Here is a 25,074-nt window from a genome sequence, read left to right on the forward strand (position 1 = left end):
AAGCCTCCAGAGAAAAAAATAAGTCACATCAAAGGATCAAGAATCAGATTCTGTGAGTAAAAAAAATACTAAAAAGAAGGCCAAGCACGGTGGCTCACACCTGTAATCCCAGCACTTTGGGAAGCCGAGGCTGGCAGATCACTTGAGGCCAGGAGTTCACTTGAGACCAGCCTGGCCAACATGGCAAAACCCCGTCTCTACTAAAAATACAAAAATTAGCTAGGCGTGGTGGCAGGCGCCTGTAATCCCAGCTACTTGGGAGGCTGAGGCAGGTGAATCACTTAAACCTGGGAGGTGGAGGTTGCAGTGAGCCAAAATCATACAACTACACTCCAGCCTGGGTGACAAAGCGATACTCCAGCTCAAAAAAAGAAAAAGAAAACAAAAGAATTAGAAGATCTTTGGACTTCACAACTGAAGTGCTAGAACCTAGAAGCAATGGAGCAAAACCTTCAAAAGTCTAAATAAAAGCTATTTCTAGCCTAGAATTCTGTGACTCACCAAACTATCAGCTAAGTGTGATAGTCACCTAATAACATTTTCAGACACATTAGCTCTCAATAAATGTGCCTTCCAGCATCTGTCTCAGATGGTCCAGCAAAACAAGGACTTAAGCTAAGGGAGAGGAAGACACCAAGTGCAGGAGGCATGAGAAGGAGGAGGGTAGGGAGGCAGGAAGCTGCTGGTCTTACAATAAACTTGGTAGACATATCAGATCTTGAAAATTTGATTAAGATAAAAATAGAAACATACACATAGTGCAAAAATGTAACAATAAATGAATGAGAAAATGCAATGAAGAAAAACAACCTGCAGTAAAATTAGTACTCTCAAATGTATTCTGTCTGGTCTTGATTAATTCCAAAAGCTGGACCACAAATTTGGCTCTATTCTTCTGAGATGCTGTGACAATAAAGAGATACAATCAGTTACAAGATTTATAGTGTCCACAGGACAAAAACACCACAGCTGTTCAACAGAATGCAGCTTTTCCTAATACCTGAGATAAATTTTTCCCGTGGGCCCTCATAAAGGGAACACTGCAAAATGTTGTAGTCTGTGTCCTTCAAAATATCCCAATGATATATACAACAGTACATTTTACATTGCTCTTTCTTATCATGTCCATCAAAATTGGCAGATTGCAAAAAATAGAAGCACAATTTAGTACAAGTCCCAGAGCCAAAAGTGCATGTGCCAAGCATAACGTTTAGAAATGCACATCCTTCAGCAGCCCTTAATGAATATTGCTTCTCACAGCCCAGGCTGTCTCCCCTAGTGTCTCTATATTTGTCCCAGGTTAAGGGGCCTCTCTAATATTGGGGTTCAGAAGCATGAGGCAACTGCAGCAAAATAAAGGGTCTAAGATTTTTCCCTGCTTTTAGGCTAACAAGTTGGTCTGCCAGTTTCACAAGACACAAGGCTCCTGGGTTAGAGACAAAAGACTATGTTATACATAGCAATAAGAGTAGTCAGAGTATCAGCATTTGCACTGGTTCACCAACCCCAATTCCCACAGAGCAATGCAAAGAGGTCCAGATGATATCTGCACATACTCTGGATTGCATTACAGGAGAAAAACTCTGTGCTTAAGGAGCCATGATCTTTCATAATGAGCAGTATGGCTGCCTTTTGCTTATTAAAAAAAATAAACCTCTATCTTCCAAGGTTGTAAGCAAATCTGCTCTTTGTTCTAGAGGCAAATATTTTCTGTATCTTCCAAGGCTCTCTTACTATATAAACATGTAGAGTCCAGCCCCACAGGGTCGGTGGGTTTTCTCCCCATGTGTGGAGATGAGAGAGTGTAGAAATAAAGACACAAGACAAAGAGATAAAAGAAAAGACAGCTGGGCCCAGGGGACCACTACCATCAAGGCACGGAGACCAGTAGTGGCCCCGAATGACAGGCTGCACTGATATTTATTGGATACAAGACAAAGGGGCAGGGTAAGGAGTGTGAGCCATCTCCAACGATAGGTAAGGTCAGGTGGGTCACTGGCCCTTCCCTGCCTGGCAGCCAAGGCAGAGAGAGAGGAGAGAGACAGAGACAGCTTACATCTTTATTTCTGCTTATCAGAGACTTTTAGTTCTTTCACTAATTTGCTACTGCTATCTAAAAGGCAGAGCCAGGTGTACAGGATGGAACATGAAGGCAGACTAGGAGCATGACCACCGAAGCACAGCATCACAGGGAGATGGTTAGATCTCAGGATAACTGCGGGTGGGCCTGAATGATGTCAAGCCCTCCACAAGAGATGGAGGAGTAGAGTCTTCTCTAAACTCCCCCAGGGAAAGGGAGACTCCCTTTCCTGGTCTGCTAAGTAGCAGGTGTTTTTCCTTGACACTGACGCTACCGCTAGACCACGGTCCACTTGGCAATGGGCGTCCTCCCAGATGCTGGTGTTACCGCTAGACCAAGGAGCCTTTTGGTGGCCCTGTCCAGGCATAACAGAAGGCTCGCACTCTTGTCTTCTGGACACTTCTCACTATGTCCCCTCAGCTCCTATCTCTGCGTGGCCTGTTTTTTCCTAGGTTATGATTGTAGAGTGAGGATTATTATAATATTAGAATAAAGAGTAATTGCTACAAACTAATGATTAATGATATTCATATATAATCATATCTAAGATCTATATCTAGTATAACTATTCTTATTTTACATATTTTATTATACTGAACCAGCTCGTGCCCTTGGTCTCTTGCCTCAGTACCTGGGTGGCTTGCCACCCACATAAACATCCTTGAAAAGATAGCCTAGAACAAAAGTAGTCAGTGACTCTCCTTACAAGATACGTACAAGCTATTCAGAAATGCAGGGAAATCATGGATAATTCCCTCCCAACAGTGGGTGGATAGAGGGAATGACAAAACACAAATTTCAAGAGGAAATCTCAAGAGAGGACTGTGGAGTCTCAAAGAGAAAATGTATCCCTTGGCCAGGCAAGGTGGCTCACACCTGTAATCCCAGCACTTTGGGAGGCCAAGGCAGGCAGATCACTTGAGGTCAGGAGTTCGAAAGCAGCCTGGTCAACCTGACGAAACCCTGTCTCTACTAAAAATACAAAAATTAGCCAGGTGTGGTGGTGGGTGCCTATAATCCCAGCTACTCAGGAGGCTGAGGCAGGAGAATTGCTTGGACCCAGGAGGTAGAGGTTGCAGTGAGCTGAGATCTCGCCACTGCACTCCGGCCTGGGTGACAGAGTGAGACTCTGTCTTGAAAAAAAAAAAAAGAGAGAGAGAGAGAGAAAATGTGTCCCAAGCCATGCTCAACAAGGCATGAATTTCAGATCAAAATAACACTTGCCACTGGTATAAAAGGATGGAGCAGAAAGGGTGTTCTGTAAGGAATAGAGCTCAGTATGGCCATGCATATCTTAGGAATCATGTTTCAGTGGCCACTCAGAGAAGCCCCAAGAAATCTGCACAAATCATAACAGAGAGTAAACCTCACCATTTACATTGGTCTCAGGGTCTGATTTAAAACAGGTGAAACAATACAACTTGTACTGCCATTCTGAGTATGTAGAAGAAGACTTTGCAGTATCAGGGGAACCTGCCCCCAATATTTCAATGTAGGTTCTTTCTATTTTCCACAAGTGTCAGCTGGCTGAGAAATAAAGAGAAAAAGTACAAAGAGAGGAATTTTACAGCTGGGCCGCCAGGGGTGACAGCACATATTGGTAGGAGGAACGTGATGCCCACCTAAGCCTTAAAACCAGCAAGTTTTTATTAAGGATTTCAAAAGGGGAGGGGGTGTATGAACAGAGAGTAGGTCACATGCTTCAAGGGGCAAAAAGCAGAACAAAGATCACATGCTTCTGAGGAAGCAGGACAAGGGCAAAATCAGAACTCCTGATAAGGGTCTCTGTTCAGCAGTGTGCACGTATTGTCTTGATAAACATCTTAACAGAAAACAGGGTTCGAGAGCAGAGAATCAGTCTGACCAAAAATTTACCAGGATGGAGTTTCCCAATCCTAGTAAGCCTGAGGGTACTGCAGGAGACCAGGGCGTATCTCAGTCCTTATCTCAACCGCATAGGACAGACATTCCCAGAGCAGCCGTTTATAGACTCCCCCCAGGAATGAATTCCTTTCCCAGAGTATTAATATCAATATTCCTTGTTAGGAAAAGAATTTAGTGATATCTTCCCTACTTGAACGTCCATTTACAGGCTCTCTGCAAGAAGAAAAATATGGGTCTTTTTGCCCGACCCCACAGGCAGTCAGACCTTATGATTGTATTCCCTTGTCCCCTAAAAATCTCTCTTATTCTGTTCTTTTTCAAGGTGCACTGATTTCATACTGTTCAAACACACTTGTTTTACAATCAATTTGCACAGTTAACACAATTATCGTAGTGGTCCTGAGGTGATGTACATCCTCAGCTTACGAAGATAGCAGGATTAAGAGATTAAAGTAAGACAGGTGTAAGAAATTATAAAAGTATTATTTGGGAACTGATAAATGTCCATGAAATCGTCACAATTTATGTTAGTCTGCTGCGGCTCCAGCCAGTCCCTCTGGGACCTTAGGAGCTGGTTGGGCACAGTGGCTCACACCTGTAATCCCAGCACTTTGGGAGGCCAAGGAGGGTGTATGACCTGAGGTCAGGAGTTTGAGACCAGCCTGGCCAACATGGTGAAACCCTGTCTCTACTAAAAATAAAAAATTAGCCAGGTGTGGTGACGTGTGCCTGTAATCCCAGCTACTTGGGAAACTGAGGCAAGAGGATTGCTTGAACCTGGGAGGTGTAGGTTGCAGTGAACTGAGATCACACCACTGCACTCCAGCTTGGGTGACAGAGTGAGACTCCATCTCAAAAAAAAAAAAAGATTTATAGGAGCATTGTGACCTGACCAAGGACAAAGGAGTTTTGCAGCCTCCTTCTTCTGATGCCCAGATACCCATGGTCGCCAGTCACCTCATTGTTCCCCCATCCCAAATATAAAAAGAAGCTTGAGATTCATGCCTTTTAGGATGATTCTTTAGAACACTGGTCTGCCACCTTCTCTGGTTGCTGGCTCTCCGAAGTAAAGTTGCTTTCCTTCCTCCAACTCCTTGTCTCTTCACTTATTTGCTTTCGTGCAGTGAGTAGAATGAGTTTGGACTCAGTACATTTTCAGTCTGAAGTCTCACATTTTGCTAAACTTCATATACTACACCCAAACCTCTGAACCTTGTGAAGTACATGTTATTTTTTTTAATACTTCAATCATATAAACTATTAACTTTTGGAAGAAGGCAAATTAAATCCATTTTATACAGCCTTTTTATGGAAGTAAAAGTTGTTTTAACTTCTCAAGGAAGTTTTGAAATTAATAAAAAGATCTTATAATTGAGAGTAGGCAATTCTAAAATTATAGTATTACTGTTATTTTCTCTGTGACAAAACTTCAGCAAATGCCATAAAGCATTGTTCCTTGCCAAGCGAATTTCTAGGCATTTTCATATTCCCAACAACCTCTTCAGAGTGCAAAAGCAGAAAGCTTGGTCTTGGGAAGACAACTAGCCTGAAGAGATTTATTTCTGCCTGTCTCCAGATCTCCTTGGGCAGTTAATTCCACGATAAATAATCACTGCCATTTACTGGGAATTTACTCTTTGCCTTCTTACTGGTCTGAGGAGTTAACATTCATAGTCTTATTTAATGCTCCCAACAGATCTATGTGGTAGGTGATAAAATATTCAATTAGTAGCTAAAGAATGCACAGTTTGTAAAGGAGAAGAGCATAGCTGCAACCACATACAACCAAATACCAATATCTCTAACATGTAAGTCAAATAAGGACGATTGAAAAATGGACAAAGGACACTAACATAAAATTCACAAATAAAGCAATACATAGATCCAATAAACACATGTGAAAGATACTCAGCCTTACTAGTAATCTACCAAAATTGCCTAGGCAGTTAAAAACAACTCACAACTTTTGGAACACTTCTTGATAGAATTGATTAAAGAAAACAATTTACAGCCAGGGAAGCCTGTAATCCCAACACTTTGGGAGGCTGAGGTGGGCAGATTGCTTGAGCTCAGGAGTTCAAGACCAGCCTGGGTAACATGGCAAAACCCTGTCTCTACAAAAAAATACAAAAATTAGCTGGGTGTGGCAGTGTGCACCTGTAGCCCCAGCTGCTCAGGAGGCTGAGATGGTAGGATTGCCTGAGCCCAGGAGGCAGAGGTTGCAGTGAGCCGAGATCGCACCACTGCAGTCTAGCCTAGGCAACAGACTCTGTCTCAAAAAAAGAAAAGAAAAGAAAACAATTTACTCCATAACAGAAAGGGTCATTTAAAGTAACATAAGCAAACCCCACAAGATGTGCTTGAGAACCCATGAAATTACGAACTGTTAAACTTCAATCAACAAGTCCGAGATGGAGTAGAAAAACTTTTCCCAATTCCCCCTGCTAAGTACAGCTAAAATCCTGGGCATTATATATAAAACAAACATTAGAAGACTGAAAGGTGAAAAGAAAAAGGAAAGCCTTCTAGAAACCTTGAGACCCAAGGAACCTATACTCAAGCCTATATGCCGCGTATGTAGCATCCTATAGGTGATTTCTCTGGGTGTTCTTATTGCATGCTTTATCTTAAATTGGATGCTAGTGAAGCTGACAACCCAGAAATGTCAGTGGCAGCAGACAAAGAAAAGCCCCCAAGGGAAGCCTGCACTCTCTAGCCAAAGGAGCAAAAAAGAAGCAGCCTAGCAAGACAGAAAACTTTGCAACAGTAATCACCATAGCCCAGCCAAACACCACAGAAAAATACACGTTCCTACCCCAACTCATGTCGGCAAAGGCCAGGTGGGGTACCTAGATTTCTACCCTTGACCAGTAAAGATCAGAAGCCCATACTGAGTCACTAGAGGCCACTCGGGATCCTGACTTCCAACCCTACCCAGTGGTGATGAGCTCCCCTTACCTGCCAGTGTTAGAGGAAGTCAGTGGGAGGTCGGATGTCTCACTGCCGTCCACTCCCTCCCCTCCTTGTTGCAGTGAAGATTACTTGAGGAACACTAGCAAGATGCCTCTCTCCCAGCCTGGGTGCTACCAACAGAGGCCAGGTGGGAGCATGGATTCCTACTTTCACCCACCTGGCACTAACAAGGAGCCCCGCCTCCTCAAGGGCCAATGGCACCTGGACTTTCATCCCCACCTGACAGAAATGAGGCAAGACCCCCTCCCTCCCACCAGCATGATGTCAGAGGAGACCTACTAAATCACAAGGTTTAGATAAAATACAGAGTTTCATAGCATAATACCCTCAATGTCCATTGCAGAATATTTAAATCACTTATACAAGACCGGGAAAATCTCAACTTGAATAAGAAGAATCAATTGACAGGTGCCAAATCACACAAATGTTGAAACTATCTGAGAAGGATTTTAAAGCAGCCATCCTAAAAATGCTTCAGTGAGCAACTATTACACAAACATGCTTGAAATAAATGAAAAAATGGGAAGTCTCAGCAAAGAAGTAGAAAATTTAAGAAGAATAAAGTGGAAATGTCAAACTAAAAAATACAATAATCAGAATTTAAAATTCTATGGATGTTTTTACTTCAGCAGAATAAAGAGAACAGAAAAAAGTATTAGTAAACTGGAAGATAGGACAAAAGAAATTATCCAACCTGAACAACAGGGAGAAAACAGGCTGGAAAACACAAAAAATACAAAAAAATTAGCCAAGCATGGTGATGCACTCTGGCAGGCCCAGCTACTCGGGAGCCTGAGGCAGGAGGATCCTTGAGCCCAGGAGGTCAAGGCTGCAGCGAGCCGTGATTGTACCACTGCACTCAAACCTGGCTGACAGAGGGATACCCTGTCTCAAAAACAAAAACAATTTTTTTAATTATTTGAAAATAGAATGTACAGTGTTTTTTCTGGGTTTTTTTTTTCTGTATGTGTTTATTTATTTATTTATTGAGAAGGAGTCTTGCTCTGTTGCCCAGGCTGGAGTGCAGTGGTGTGATCTCGGCTCACTGCAACCTCTGCCTTCCGGGTTCAAGCAGTTCTCCTGCCTCAGCCTCCTGAGTAGCTGGGATTCCAGTCATGTTCCACCACGCCCAGCTAATTTTTGTATTTTTAGTCGAGATGGGGTTTCACCATGTTGGTCAGGCTGGTCTTGATCTCCTGACCTTGTGATCTGCCTGCCTCAGCCTCCCAAAGTGCTAGGATTACAGGCGTGAGCCACTGCGCTCAGCCGAATGTACAGTTTTACATTTAAAAGTCTAAAGTATGAATAAGTGTCTAGAGATAGATCAATTACCACATCTCTTTAAGAGGTAGAAATACGGCCAGGCATGATGGCTCAGGCATACAATTCTAGCACTTTGGGAGGTTGAGGGGGAGGATTGCTTGAGGCCAGGAGTTTGAGGCCAGCCTAGGCAACATAGCAAGACCCCATCTCTACAAAAAAATAAAAAATAAACATTAGCTGGGTGCAGTGGAGTGTACCTGGAGTCCCAGCTACTTGAGAAGCTGAGGGGGCAGGATCCCATGAGCCCAGGAAGGCTGCAATGAGCTATGATAGTGCCACCGCACTTGCAAAAAAATTTTTTTTAAAGAAATGAAGTAGAAATATTATATGAGCCAAGAAACACAGAAAAAAATTAAACATTATAATACAATACGTAGGAAGCTTCTAAAATGCCCCCCAGTGATTCCCTCCAATTGAGCATGGTTTAATCTAGTGATTTGATTCTAATAAATAGAATATAGCAAAAGTGATGGGATGTCACTTCCAAGAATAGGTTGCAAAACATGACTTCCATCCTGCTTGCACTCCCTTGGCTCTTCTCGCTGGCCCACTCTGTTGAAGCTACCACATGCCCTATGGGGAGGCCCCTATGGTAAGGAACTGAGGGCATACTCCAACCAAGAACCAACAAGGAACTGAAGTCCTCGTTCTAACATGGTGTGAGGAATTGAATCCTTCCACAACCAGACGAGTAGCTGGAAGCAGACCCTTCCCTAGCTGAGCTTTGAGATGGACTGTAGACCCAGGACTGACACTTGATTGTGGCCCTGTGACGGACTCTGAGCCAGAGCAGAGTCCAGATTCCTAACCCATAGTGACTGTGACATGCTGCGTGTTGTTGTCATTTTAGGCCATTCAGTTTTAGGGTAATTTGTTACCCAGGAATAGATAATTAATACACAAACTATCTGCAAAACATGTACCAAGGTGAAGTTGTTTTAGGGGCAAGTCTTTAACATCTTCAAGAAGCAGGCCGGGCGTGGGTGCTCATGCCTGTAATCCCAACATTTTGGGAGGCAGAGGCGGGTGGATCACGAGGTCAGGAGTTTGAGACCAGCCTGGCCAACATGGCGAAACCCCGTCTCTACTAAAAAATACAAAAATTAGCCGGGCGTGGTGGTGCATGCCTGAATTCCCAGCTACTTGGGAGGCTGAGGCAGGAGAATCCCTTAAACCCAGGAGGCAGAGGTTGCAGCGAGCCGAGATCAAGCCACTGCACTCCAGCCTGGGCGACAGAGCAAGACTCTGTCTCAAAAAAATAAATAAATAAAATAAAATAAATAAATAAATAAATGCTATCTACAGTCTAAATTTTTCCAGAGTACAGACACAAATTGCCATCAATTTATGAAGTAATGTGGTTCATATTTTTCCTTTTGGGGGGAATGTCATATTTTTGTATCTGGATTGTAAATTTGGAAGCTGGCCATAGAAAAAGAGGGATATAAGGAAATTTCCTTTATATAACAAACAATAAAGATCTATTTCAAGTGAACAATTAGCATTCTATTTAATAGTGAATACCAGAACATTCTTACTAAATCAGAAATGCCTGCTATCACCACTATTATACTGTTCTGGGGAAGAAAAATAGAAAGTGTGATACAAATGTTGGAAAGGTGGAGACATTATTATTATTCGAAGTTGGTATCTCTGAACACCAAAAAGAATCATGAAAAATTATTATAACTAATAAAGTAGTTCAGTAAGGTGACTAGTGCTTATAGGTAGCAAATCTTCCAAAACAAAACTGGAGGAAAAGAAGTACTGAAGGAAATACAGTCAATATAAATTTGGCAAGTAAATAAATACAGATATGGCTAAAGACATGAGAAACTTGACTTCTCTAAGGAAGGAGAGAACGGTGAGCTAAACATGAGCATGAGAAAGTGAACACCTCGCTGCCTGCAGGAAGGGCACCATCGCTACTCAATACTCCCTCCAGCTGTGGCTCCAATGGTTCTCCTTCTCAAGGACGTCCTGACAACGAAAAGAGCATGAAAGCTCAGTGCTTGGGAAGTGTTGCCATGTACTCTGGACACTCCTGATTTGCCCTTTGGTAAACACCTTCACGTCGCACCCCATGACCATGTAACCCAGTGCAGGTCTGCATGTTTACCACTTGCAGAGTCTAAGAAGAGTGAGGTCTGGTAGAAAGAAAATGATTCTATTAACCAAAATTAGTAAAGGAGAAGTGGCCAGATTCCCATCCAAAGCAGCCACTTTGATTTTTTGGAGGGAAGGCAGGAGTTTAAAAAAGGAAAACTTGATAAGGAAGGCATGCAAGGATTGTGCTGAGAACAATGTCTGCGTCTGGTGGCTATCTTGGGTCCCAGTCCGCTTGGATCTTGGGCTGGTGTCATCTCAACAATGACTAGGTTGTTAACTAGCCACCTTGAAGTAATCTCTGGAATTTTGCAGCTAAGTCTCCAGGCTGTGTCTGTCTCAAGATTAGCCCCTGGAACTTCTAAGAAGGCACACAATTAGACACTAGCAGAACGCTGGATAAACGTGAAGGGAGTATACACGGTGAGAAAGGGAGGGACATGGAGTCTGTTTTAAGGCTTAGGGAAAAGGCTCCTGCAGTTTGCTTCAAGGGTATATCTTGAAACCCAAAAGAAAAAGAAAAAATGTTTTAAAATGTATTTTGAAGTTAAGCTGCCCAGTTATAATCTAATGCCCTAGATCCGGGCAGCCACATGCCCGTGAACACCAAAGACTTGCTAAAGGGCGCATGCGCATGAAGCCAGTTTGCCATCCTCTGCTTAATGAGCCAAACTGCCTGAGGTGTTCTTTTTTCCCTCCTGTCTGCCTTCCCGATGGCTCCCCTCTACTCCCACTTTACACAGGAAAGCCGTGCTTTCTGCCCAACTCTCTACAGTCACTTTCCTGGGATGTAAAACCCTCCCAATACTAAAAGAAAAGGGACAGTCCAAATACTGGTTTTCCTGGACCCTAAAGGCAGAATAACAAATCCTTTTGCAAGTCAGATGGTTTTCATATCTTTGCTGTCAACAAAAATGAACGATTTAGAAGCAGTGGTAAGGCCTGCTGATAGTCCCCTGAATGCACCATATTTTGCCTTTGTATAGTAGAACCCTGGTGAATTTCAACAGGGGTTGTGGTCACTCAACTAAAGACTACATTTTCTTGGTCTTAATCTCAAAATGACTGGGAATGAGCTCTGCACTTTCCGCTCTCCTGATAGATGGACCATGAATGTGATACAGGTGAGCTGGCTTTGGCCATGAGGGCAAGGGCCACATACCAGGCTATGTCCGGGACAAGGACCTTGGAGCCTGGACACCCTCAAGGCTCAAAACCACCTCTGTGCCCAGAACCAGTCCCCTCTCTTTGGACTGTCCTATGAGAAAGAAACTTCTATCTTGTTTTACCTCTTCTATCTTTGTTATGATTCTTTTTTTTTATAGTAGCATAGTCTGTACCCTGCTTACTACATCAGCTAAAAATATTTGAGTTTATCATTAAAAATAATTTTAAGGGGAACTTGGGGTCAATGGAAAAGTTCTCTTTGGCCCTCTGAAGGCTCACTGAAAAATCAACTCACAAAAGTCAGACTCGTTGGAGAAAAGGCATATAAATTTACTTACTGTGTATACACAGGAGCATTCAGAATGAAGACACAAAAATACCAGAGAAATTGGCCATTTTTATGCTTAGGTTCAACAAAGCATTGACCGCTGTGTAGAAGTTGGACAAAAAGGGTAGATCTAATGTGAATAGACTGTGCAGGGAAAGCCAGCAAGCCTTGTCTAGATTCTTCTTGGCATCTCTGAGCCACATTTCTTCCTTCTGGGTGTGGAGCAGGACCTGTTCTGGAATAAGGGTCTCATGACCTACAGTCAAACAAGGTAGGCCAGATCATTTCTTTACGGCCAGTTTTACACAGAAAGGCAAAGGGAAAGTTAGAGAAATATGTTTAGGTTTTGTGGCTGGCTTTGGAGAAAAGAGGTTCTCGTTTCTACCACTCACCGTGGGGAAGAGGGGTTCTAGTTTCCATGGCTATCCCTGGGGAAGAATGGGACTGAGAGACAGGCAGGCAGGAGATCAGAGGAAAACTCTTGCTTCTGCGGCCTTCTTTTTGGAGTATTGTTTTCTGAGTCCCAACAATATCCTTCCCTGAATGTTTTCCCACCAAACTATTGTCCCAGTTAGGCCTTTCTCTTCACAATTCAATATCCTGGAGTCTCTATTCAGTCTTGCATTCACTCAATTTTTCATTTTGATTTTATTTTTGAAGTGTTCGCAAGCCCACATACATGAGTGATATATGAAAATAGTCTCATTGTAAACATATCAAATACTCTAAAAACAGAGACAAATGTCAAAGCATTCCTCCACCCCACACTGCTCCCAACCTTTTCCCCATGTACTTCATGTGGTTCCTTCCACACTTTTATCTAGTTATTTATGTGCATCTATGTCACATACATGGTTCCATGTTGCGTGGTACATCCCTTTCCCCCATAAGTTGCTCTGGAAGTCAATATATAGATATACAATTGCTTCATTCTTTTTGACTACTACATGGTGCCTTGTAGGAAAAATGTACCATAATTTCCTACTAATGGGCTTGCAGATTATTTATTTTTTTCCCTATTGGTTTCTATTTTTTTCCCTTTAAAAACTGTCTCTAGCCAGGCATGGTGGCGGGCACCTGTAATCCCAGCTACTCCAGAGGCTGAGGCAGGAGAATTGCTTGAACTGGGGAGGCAGAGGTTGCAGTGAGCTGAGATCACACCACTGCACTCCAGCCTGTGTGACAGAGACTCTATCTATCTCAATAAACAGGTAGATGATAAATAGATAGAAGATAGATAGATAGATAGATAGATATAGATAGATAGATAGATGATAGATAAAAACTACTGTAATGATCATCCTTTTATATACATCTATGCTCACATGCAAGTTTGTCTGAGAAGCGGGGAGTTAGCACAGCTGGCCTTTGATTTTGGTAAAGGAACTGAACCTCCTAATAATAGACAAATGGTATTTGCTGAGAGAACTCTTTATCTGTGGAATGTGCTTAGTAGGATATGGCTGGTTAAGGGCTGCTTACAGTAAATAAACTTAGAACTTATGGATTTGTGAGACAAGACTCCTAAGAGAAAGTCACAAAAACTATACCATATAGGGTATAAAATGCCATGTTTCCATACCTAAAGCCTCCCTGCTGAGTGACAGGACCGCAAACCTCCCCTGAGATCTCATCTATTACCCTGGGCCACAGAGCAGGTGTCTCCTGTGGGAACGAGACCCTGGGAGGCATGCAGGATGACACAGGCCTCTCCCTGCTTTGCCAGGGCTTTTTGATTCCTTGTGTCCTTGACACTATGAGTAAAGCTTGATATGGGTGTCTCCTGTGGGAACGAGACCCTGGGAGGCATGCAGGATGACACAGGCCTCTCCCTGCTTTGCCAGGGCTTTTTGATTCCTTGTGTCCTTGACACTATGAGTAAAGCTTGATATGGGTAAGATCTCTGATGCATGGAAGTCAGATTTGACAATCTTATCCTGTGTGTTAGTAGATTCCTGTAAGTTACCAAGTTGCCATCCAAGCAGGCTGTTTCAGTTTCTATTCCCACCAAGAGCATACGTTCGTTTCTCAATAATGTTGGTTATAGTTTCACCACCTGTGGGCCAATAACCCACTGCCATTTAAATCTATATTTTTATTAGTATTATTTTTACATGTTTGCTGGCTCTTTGGATTTGTGTGTATGCAATTCCTGCTAATATTATTTGCCCCTCTTCTTTATGTTAAATTTTCTTTTTCTTATTGAGAAACAGCAGAGTGTAAGTATGTGGATTCTGGAGTAGACTGAGTGCAAATCCGGGTCTGCCACTTGCTCAACGTGGGGCCTCAGAAAAGTGAGCAAAACTTTAGCTTCAATGTTTATTTGATAAGGTCTTATGAAGACGATCTGAGATACTGCATGCAAAACACCAAGAATAACGCCTGGCACATAGTAAATGCTCACAGATAGCCAGTCATAGGAGCTCTTTTGTTTTATTTAATTCCCAATGTGATAACAGTGAGCCACTTGTTGGTTCTTATTTTTTTAATTTTGAGGTTTTTTTTTTTTTTTTTTGAGACAGGGTTTCGTTCTGTTGTCCAGTCTGGAGTGCAGTGGGGTGATCACAGCTCACTTGTAGTCTTCACCTCCTGGGCTCTGGCAATTCTCACTTCAGCCTCACGAGTAGCTGAGACTACAGTCATGTGCCAACATGTTCGGCTAATTTTTTTTTTTTTTGTAGACAGGGCCTTGCTATGTTGCCCAGGCTGGTCTTGAACTCCTGGCCTCAAGTATTCTCCCATCTCAGCCTCCCAAAGTGCTGTGATTACAGGCATGAGCCACCACACTTGCATAGGAGCTCTTTGTTTTTTAATATCAATGCCTTATTAAATATGTTGTAAATATTTTCCCTTTGTCTGTTGCTTAGTGTTTTAACTTTAGATATTTATCATATTTTTTAATGCAATCAATTCTATCATTCTTTTTCCATACAGATTTTATTGTAACCCGATTTTTTATCTGAACCATTTTGTTCAACTGACTGCTCCAAATTTCAATTCACATTTTCTTTATTCTGCTTTATGATTTTGTGGTCAGAATCTTTTTTTTTTTTTTTTTTTTTTTTTTTTTGAGACAGAGTCTCGCTCTGTTGCCTAGGCTGGAGTGCAGCGGCACAATCTCGGCTCACTGCAGCCTCTGCCTCCTGGGTTCAAGTGATTCTCCTGCCTTAGCCTCCCAAGTAGCTGGGATTACAGGCACGTGCCACCATGCCCAGCTAATTTTTTATATTTTTGGTAGAGACAAGGTTTCACCATGTTGGCCAGGCTGGTCTCAAACTCCTGACCTCAGGTTATCCGCCCACCTCAGCCTCCCAAAGTGCTGGGATTATAGGCGTGAGCCACCGTATCCGGCCAAAATCTTTTCTTCTTTGGTCTCACCAGACACCATTCTTGTTTTTCTTTCATAGAAGACAATCATTAGACTTGTCTTTTCTACTTTTCCCCTAAAGAACAGTGTTCAGGCCAGTCGTGGTGGCTCACACCTGTAATCTTGGCACTTTGGGAGGCCGAGGCAGGAGGATCATTTGAGGTCTGGAGTTCAAGACCAGCCTGGCCAACACAGTGAAACCCCATCTCTACTAAAAATACAAAAATTAGCTGGGCATGGTGGTGCGTGCCTGTAATCCCAGTTTCTCAGGAGGCTGAGGCACGAGAAATCACTTGAACTCAGGAAGCAGAAGTTGCAGCGAGCCGAGACTGTGCCACTGCACTCCATCCTGGGGGAGAGAGTGAGACCCTGTTTCAAAAAAAAAAAAAAAGAACAGTGTTTCTTTTTTTCTTTCTTCTCTTCCCACATCATATTCCCGGATGATCTTATTCACTCCAATAGTTTCAACAATCCCCCTTAGGCAGATGACACTGAAAATCTTCAGTGACATTTTCTAGTGTTTACGGAGTATTTCTAGCTTGAGGTCCCACAATCACCTTAAACTAAATTTCTTCTAAAGTTGAATTTTATAAATACTATCTATATATTTAGATCATCTCTAAGGAATACTGTTATACTTTATTTAACTTAACAATAAATGGTATGTATAGAATATTTTTATGAACAAAAGAATATAAATATTTCTATGCAATATGTGTAGTGTCCTCTGGCAGGACATAAACATTGGTAAAAGTAGTTATGACAGTAAGGAAAAGACTTGCTTTTTAACTTTACCTTCTTTATGCATTCTGAATTTTGTACCATGCTTTTGTGCCCTTTAATGCCTACTCAAAAATAAATGCAAGTCTATAAATAAATACAAGGGACCTTCTTATCAGCCCCATCAAACCTATTCCCTGTTTGGCTGATGATATCACTCATCCATTCAGTATCTGCTAAAGACTTGGGAATTATACTCCCTATCCTCAAATGCACATCCAATTACCATATTCAGTTGAAATGCCTCAGAAACAGATCCTTCATTCACTTATGCATTCAACAGCAGCCCTAAGAACACACAATAAGCCAAACTGGGTAGAGAGAAAAAGATGGATGAGACATTGTCAGCACAATACCCTCAAGAAGCTCCCAGCCCAGGGATGCAGAGCAACCACACCACACATTGAAACAGTGCTTCCTAAACAACTGATTCCTTTAGACATTTACAGGTATTTATTTGAGTAAGAGCTCATAAAATATATTTTTATAATATGCACAAGAAAAAATACATTTGAATGAATAAAAAATAAAATGACAGGAGATGACAGAATTTAGTGTTTATAAATGAGGTCATAAAGAACTTTAATAATTCAGAGAAGAAGTTCAAAGTGTATTTAAAAGTTGAGACCCTGCTTTACAATATTTTATAATTTTTTAAAAAGGCGTTTAAAGGTGATAGGTGACTTAATAATTTTCCACTTTCAAAATGGGTTTCTAGACACTGTTGTTCATGAACCAAAAACAAACAAAAAACAAACAAACAACAACAAAACCCAAACACTTTGGCAAGCAAAGTATTATTAGTACATAGCAGCTTCATAACAGTTTACTTTTTTAATATAAAGATTTTTCAATTTACACTTGTTGTAGGAGTAGAAAAAATATGCTAAGTCTGTAAGCTACGCAGCAAAAATAATGATCTTAATGAAGCCAGAATTCTGTGAAAATGTGCACCACACTGCATGTATAGTAGCTGAGTAAATGTAAACCGTGTGCTTATTAACTCTTCTATATAAAATATTGAACCCCCAAGTCTCACACATTGCCTCCTATGTCCACATCTCTTTTCTGAAGGCAGCCTCACGCTTTAAGCCAATATATATTTGCTATTTGAAAAAGTTCTCATCCTCATTACTAAAAATGTTTCTGTTAAGGCCTTAGACATTTTTTTCAGTACCCTAGTAACAAGTCATATCACGATCAATAAATGATCACAGCCTTTCGAAAAAACTACTGAGATTGGAGAATGGGTTTCTGTCTCCAACCCCTGAAAGATGTTGCTGCTTCAAGACCTACAGCTCCAAGAAGACAACTCAGAATTTCTTACTTTTAAAAAAATATTGTCATGAATAACTGAATAATTAGATTTCTAGGAAAATGAGGCTTTTAAATTAAGATTTAGCAAAATCAACTATAATGTATTTACTTCTACTCATTGATGAATGACAGAAATCAGTTAAAGTTCTACATACAAAAGATATAAATACTGCATAATACGTAGTGAATATTGGCACAAACCCTTTCATAGTTAAAGCATAAAATGCAATCAGTAAATCTGATGCTCTTAAGTGTTTCTTAAGATGACATCAAAAACCTCTAGATAACATGGAAATTTCCCAGTTTAAGGCTTTCCAATAGGTTTGTAGCAAGCATCAGGTTGCCAGAGGCGAATATCAACAAGAACTTGATTGAGTTTTTGCATCCAGAGATCCCGCTCTTCTTTAGTATCTGCAGACAGCCAGTTCCTACAGGAACAAACAACCAAAGAAGTCAGAATTCTTCTCCCTCCATTCCATACCCCCATGTACTCTTGCTAGGGAAAAAAAATGACCAAATAAACCAGTAAATGAATTACCTTTTAACCACCTTTTATGGATGCTAATCTAGAGCCACTTAGTGAGGTGCATCTCCAAATAAAACAGAGGAAAATTATCCCCAGTTTGGTTAATTGATACTAACTTACACTAATTACACTTGGTAAAGGATGGTGTTTCCAACAGGTGTTTTATACAGGTAGTGTGCAGCCTGGGTAACCTGATGGTATAGGACACCCACTGAGTGTGGGCAACTTCTCAGCAAGAGCACCTAAGGCCTGAATATAGGCACTCCCTGAATATGGGCACTCTCAATGTAACCTTCAGAGTCAGGTTCTCCAAAAGCTGCAATCACAGACCCATGGACGTTCACCTGGCTCTACAGGTAATATTATTTTGCACTGTGTCCCATTAGATTTGTCCTACTATATTAGTAGAACATGGTTTTATAATAAACTATCGAAAGATCCTAAGACTTTGTCTATCCTAACCTCTCTGTCCATATTAGGAATATTTTCCTTTCATCCATATTTAGCTACAAGTTGACTAAATAACTAGTTGATGGGGCAGGCCAGCATAAGGAAGGGGGATTCCCTAACTCATAGCCAGAACATGCTTCTAGAGAACAGCCAGCCATTAGGTTTTTATATTGCACTCATTCTACGACTTTGTAAGTTCTCCCCATTGGTACTAGAAATGGTGTAAACATGAATAAGTGGAGTTTATCACCTTCTAGTAGTCAATGAAGAAAATACTGCACTTATAATAGCCACCACTTGTTAAGCTCATTCCATGTACTGGAAACTGTGCTAAGTGTGTTTACTCATTCATCTCTATTGTCTGAAGTGTCTGTGAACCTATGCTGATTCAAGAGGCTAATAAAAATAAAAAAAATCTCTAGTCACTGTGGAGGTTATTTTTCCTTTTTGACACAAAAGATTTCAGAGGGCCAGCAAAGTTAAGTGACCTGCCATGGTTACATTTGATGAGTCAGGATTTAAACTTAAGTCCGTTGACTTCAAAGCTCCACTGTAACTACTGCCTCCCCATGTGATAAAACATTCTGGTTTCAATGTGTAGTCTCTGTTTTGAAGTATGCAGTAGAGATCAGAAGAGAAATCTTTAGCATTGACAGCAAGCTTAGTTAGTAGAAATGAAAATGAGGTACATTAAATTCAAGTAAAAGGCCTAAGTCCAAAAGGCCCAAGGCCCCGTAAGGAAACACATCAGTGAGGCAAAGGAGAATGCAGAACTGCAGAATGTTTATATTCTCACCATCAAAAAAGTAAAATAAATTTTAGGTCACCAGGCAAAGCTGAAGACTCAGCCAAGACTGAATTGAGAATGTACTACTCTCATATGCTTGGGCGAAGGGTACCCATCCAAGTTATAATTTTATAGTGAGAAAGACTACAAGTAAATGAGGTACAGAGTAATTAAAGCAACATGTAATCTGCTATTTTTATAACAGGGGAAGGTCTACGGAGAAGTCTAAGAGAGTTTATGCAACCAGTAAAAAATAAGGTTATACAAAAAATGTAAGTGATATTCAAAATGGCTGAAGTGGGCCGCTGTGGTCAGGAACTATCTGAATACTGCACTTTGGTTGGTTCCTCCACTGACCGTGGCCATGGACACGTCGCTATCAAACAAAATGGTTAGAAATCCATTTTGCCTGTCCTGCCCTGTCTGATTCCACCACTGCATAGAAGATCCCTGAAATAATTGAGTTAAAATGAATAAATCTGGAAGTAATCTAGACATCAAAAATTTCCATTAAATGAGTCCTCTAGCTATTTTAAAACAAATTGGCAGTCTCTGGGCAACTTTGTTCTATTTTAGTATTGTGTCTCCTGGCTGTAGCTTTCTAATATTTTCACATTAGAAACTCATAAAGCCAGTCCTACCAATCTCCCCCCATCTGCAATATCCAGCAACAGCCTAATTACTAAATATCTTATCAAATTCTAACTTTTGTCCCTAATGACAACTCTGTACACTGAAGTTGGTCTTCAACCTTCTCTTAGGCATCCAAGCAAAGAAACCTATCTTAGAATCTTAGCAATAAGCCTTCGTATCTTACACTTGAGCTCAGGGTTAATTAAAAAAGGGGCACTCCCAAAAGTTTTATTCTATTAATCTCCATCCAGAAATTTGCAGAATAGAATGAGATTGTTTCTGTGAGTCATCTGATTACATGAGGGTATTCTGGGAATGGAAGGAAGGGATGTGTGAAGTCTCTTTGAATAATGCTTGACTCCTCAACTACGCATGAAATCTTTAAACTTAACCCAAAGATTATTATCTAACTGCCATGAAAATGCCTCCACTGTGAGCATACTGGAAAACATTAGCTAAGATACAATCTGAGTATTATACTTTCCTTAACTACGTTAATTTAGTTATTACAGATAGTTCACTTACTACTTTGTGTGTGTTTTGTTTTCTCACTAAGGCTGTGCCCTTTTCAATGTCAAGGACCATCTGTGATATTTCTCATAGTGTTAAGTACATAGTGGGCAATCAATTGCTTAGTTGATGGAAACATTTATAGGCCAATACATACTTGGTGACACAGAGTGTGTCCCTGCATTGGCTGACAAGAGTCTCTCGGTCATCTTCTCTTTGTGGTCGGACAGTAATTAATTCAAAAGTGTTGCGTCTTGCACAAAATTCTCTGTTGGCTGGTTCTATCTGACGACTGGTACAATTAGCCAGATTTATCCTTCCTATGGGATTCTTTAAAAACAAATTAAAAGAAATTAGTAGAAAATAAGACTATTTAAGTCAGTAAGCATTAAGCAGCATTTAAGTTGGTACAAATTAAATTAATATTAAAAAGCTATTATTTAAAAGTTAAAATTTAGTTACACTGGGCTTAGAGAACATATTTAACATTTATTATTGTTCCTAGCTAGACATAAAAATAAAACCCAAAAATATCAACTGGTAGCTCTTGCCAACTATCCTATAAAGCTCTTTATTATGGTGAACTTCAAATAAAAAATACAAACAACAGTATAATGAGCCCCAGGTACCAAAACCAGCTATAACAATGAGAAACACACTCAACTGCCTTTTATCTACAACTTACCCACTTCTCCCCTTTCTATAAAAGGAAACCTAGACATTGGATTTCATGTGTAAATATTTCTTTATATATCTATAAAAGATAAGGGCAGACAACTGCCCTGGAATGTTGGCAGCCATGAATTCCTATGATACCAGTCAAAGTGGAGGAAAACATTCATGAGAACAAATGGTCCTGAAAATGGGAAAAGAAATACATACAGGCACACATGAGCCAAGAGCCAGTAAGTGTGTCAACTCTATTAGAACTTTTAAAAATAAAAATAGAACATACCAATTTAAAACCTTAGATTGGCTAAGTCTGGAAAAAATAGTAACAACCTCTGTTGATTGGTTAGGGAGTGAGTAATACAGATTCTTATGCATCACTGGTGAAAGTATAATATGATCTATTACTCGTAGGCAACTTGATAACAGTAATCAAAAACCATTAACAATGAGCATTTTCTGATCCTACAGTGCCACCTAAATTTATCCTAAGCAAATATATAAATATGCACACACAGACTCTAATATGTGTAGTCACTGTTTTTTCATAATAGCAAAAAATTCCAAACAAATTAAATGACAGTAATAGGGGACTATTTAAATAAATCATGGTATTGTTTCCAGCAAATATGATACATTAAATAGTCCGAAAATCCTCCCATTATATAAGCCACCAAATGCTAGATAATTAAATTGACAAGAAAGTAGAAAAATACTTCAAAGGCCAAAATCAATGAGCAAGGGAGAATGAAGAATAGTAAGCTAGTCTGAAACCCTGACTTCCCTTGGGGCATTTGCCAACACTTAAGACCTGCAACCTAGAAATGACAGAATATAAATTCTGGTATTTGCTTTAAAACACCCTAGCAAAGCAACAAAACAAAACAAAAATGCATGTGTGTTGTGGGGAGATAAATGAAACCTGAAAACGAATAATTAATTAAGCTGGAAGTTCATTATACTATTTTTGCTTTGTGTACATTTGAACATTTTCAACTACAAAACGCAAAACGGGGCTGGGTGCAGTGACTCATGCCTGTAACCCCAACACTTCAGGAGGTGGAGGCAGGCGGATAGCTTTGAGCTCAGTAGTTTGAGACCAGCCTGGCCAACATGGTGAAACCCCATTTCTAACGAAAATACAAAAATTAGCCGTGCGTGGTGGTGCTTGCCTGTAGTCCCAGCTACTCGGGAGGCTGAGGCAGAGAATCGCTTGAGCCCAGGAGGCAAAGGTTGCAGTGAGCCGAGATCGTGCCACTGCTCTCCAGCCTAGGCGACAGAGCAAGACCCTGTCTCAAAAAAAAAGAAAAGAAAAAAGTGAAACATACATGTATATATATTTCCATGAGGTGATGGCAGGGTGTGTGTGTGTGTGCAAGGGTGTATGGAAAAAGGACCAAGAATAGTCATACAGTAGCCCCCCGCTTACCCATGGTTTCACTTTCCATAGCTTCAATTACCCACAGTCAACCATAGTTGAAAAATATTAAAAGAAAAATTCTAGAAACAAACTATTCATAAGTTTTAAACTGCATGCCATGCTAAGCAGCACGATGAAATCTCCTGCCATCGCACCTGGCATGTGGATCCTCCCTTTGTCCAGCGTATCCACGCCTTACCTGCTACCTGCTCAGTAGTCATTTAGCAGCGTTCTGAGTTATAGGATCAACTGAGATTGAGACCATCCTGGCTAACACGGTGAAACCCCGTCTCTACTAAAAAAAATACAAAAAATTAGCCGGGAATGGTGGCAGTCGCCTGTAGTCCCAGCTACTCGGGAGGCTGAGGCAGGAGAATGGCGTGAACCCGGGAGGCGGTGCTTGCAGTGAGCCGAGATCTCGCGACTGCACTCCAACCTGGGCGACAGAGCGAGACTCCGTCTCAGAAAAAAAAAAAAAAAGATCAACTGCTGTAGTATGCAGTGCTTGTGTTCAAGTAGCCCCTATCTGACTTAATAAGGTCCCCAAAGTGCAAGAGTAGATATGCAAAGACAAACCATAAAGTGCTTCCTTTAAGTGAAAAGGTGAAAGTCTTCAACTTAATAAGGAAAGACAAAAAATCATATGCTGAAGTTGTCAAGATCTACAGTAAGAATAAATCTTCTATCCATGAAATTGTGAGGAAAGAAAAAGAAATTCATGCTAGTTTCGTTGTCACATCTCCAGCTGCAAAAGTTACCACCACAGTAAATGGTAAGTGCTTAATTAAAATACAAAAGGCATTAAATTTGTGGGTGTAAGACATCAACAGAAACATGTTATGACTGATGACAACTGGGTCTGGTACTTATCCATGGTTTCATGTATTCACTGGCAGTCTTGGAATGCGTCCGCTGAGGATAAGGGGGAACTACTATACATTACTGCATAAGTTAGGAGACCGGCCTTAGCAGACATTAAGATTTATTTTAAAGCTATGGTCATTGAGATTGGGATAGGGAAACAGACCAAAGGAAACAGAACCGTGAGCCTAAAAATAAACCTACACATATAATGACATCTTGATACACATGAGAAATGGCATTGTGGATCAGTGAATGATACAGTTTGGATATTTGTCTTTACCAAGATCTCATGTTGAATTGTAATCCCCGGTGTTGGAGGTGGGGCCTACTGGGAGGTGACTGGATCATGCGGGCGGATTTCTCAAGAAATCCCCTTGGTGCTGTCCTCACAATAGTGAATGAGTTCTCGCATGAACTGATTGTTTAAAAATGTTTGGCACCTCCCCTTGCTCACTTGCTCGCTCGCTCGCTCCTGCTTTTACCATGTAATGTACCTGATCCCACTTCACCTTTTGCTGTGAGTAAAAGCGCCCTGAGGCCTCCCCAGAAGCTGAGCAGATGCCAGCATCATGCTTCCAGTACAGCCTGCAGAATCAGGAGCCAATTTAAAAATTACCCAGTCTTGGGTATTTCTTCATAGCAATGCAAGAATGGCCTAACACAGTGGGGAAAGAACCAACCATTCAATGATGCTGGCCCAATTGGTTATTCAGATGAAAACAAAATCAATTCTAGGGAAATTAAATGTGAAGTATAAAACTCTATAACTTTAGAAAGAGGTATAAAAGAAATCTTTGACCCCAGGATAAGGATAGTTTCTTAAATTAGACCCTAAAAAGCACAAAGCAATAGACTAGCAGGTCTGATTACCTTAACATTAGGAAAGTCTGTGCATGAAAAGACACTATAAAGATAAATTAAAAGATATGCCAGGCCTAAGACTAGGGAAATATAATTGCAATGCATCAAAAAATATTAAAATGAATAATATATAGACAATCAGTTCATAGGAGAGAAAATATAAATGGCCATACACACTCTTATGCTTAGAAAAGATACTTAGTCTAGTAATCAAGAAGATACAAAAGTTTTTTAAATGAGAGTATATTTCACATCTATCATACTGATGGAAGTTTAAAAGGCTGACATATGATGTGTTGGTGGGAATATGAAAAGCTGAGACCTTTCAAATACTCCTGGTGGGAATGGAAAATCATACAACCACTTTTGAGACTCATTTGACAAAATCAAGTTGTAGATGTGCAAACCCTACAACCCAGCAATTCTGCTACTAGATAACATTCAAAAAAGAACTCTCATCCATGTGTACAAGAAACTAAATCTTCCTGCATGTGGGCTGTAAAAGGTACAAACCAAAACAAAATGAGAACAAAGTGAATCACAGCAGCACTGTCTGTATACGACAATTTAGAAATAATCTAAGGGTCTCTAAACAGGAGAATGGATAAATTGTAATGTGTTCTTACAAAAGTATACTATACAGAGAAGAGGGGACAATCTAAAGCTACACATACCACCCCAGACAAATTTCACAAACCATACTGACCCAAAAAAGGCAAGTTGCAGAATACATACAGTATGTTATTATCTGTAAAATGTTTAAAAACATGCAATTGCAACAACATATATTGCCTATATACATGTACAGGTTAAACATCCAAAATCTGAAAATCTTGAAATCTGAAATGCTCCAAAATCCAAAACTTTTTGAGAGTCAACATGATGCTCAAAGGAAATGCTCACTGGAGCATCTCAGATTTTGAATTTTTGGATTAGAAGATAATTAATTGGCAAGTATAATGCAAATATTCCAAAATCTGAAAAAAAAAATCCCAAATCTGAAACACCTCTAAATCCCAAGGATTATGA

At 40.6% G+C, this 25,074-nt stretch overlaps 1 protein-coding gene across 8 annotated transcripts in view; it reads right to left on the bottom strand.

Moving 5' to 3' along the window:
* Positions 1 to 16,438: 16,438 nt before the first annotated feature.
* The window catches only part of ANLN (anillin, actin binding protein), a 63,607-nt gene continuing 54,971 nt past the window's right edge, over positions 16,439 to 25,074 (bottom strand). For all 8 annotated transcript variants that reach the window (XM_063726020.1, XM_024249498.3, XM_063726022.1 and 5 more), the window contains 2 exons: positions 20,389 to 20,561; positions 16,439 to 17,753 (listed from right to left, as the gene is read on the bottom strand). In XM_063726020.1, coding sequence (XP_063582090.1) covers positions 17,630 to 17,753; positions 20,389 to 20,561 — 297 coding nt within the window. In that variant the 3' untranslated portion in view covers positions 16,439 to 17,629. The remainder of the gene's footprint in view (positions 17,754 to 20,388; positions 20,562 to 25,074) is intronic.

Source organism: Pongo abelii, chromosome 6, assembly GCF_028885655.2.
Source record: "Pongo abelii isolate AG06213 chromosome 6, NHGRI_mPonAbe1-v2.0_pri, whole genome shotgun sequence".
Taxonomy (NCBI): domain Eukaryota; kingdom Metazoa; phylum Chordata; class Mammalia; order Primates; family Hominidae; genus Pongo; species Pongo abelii.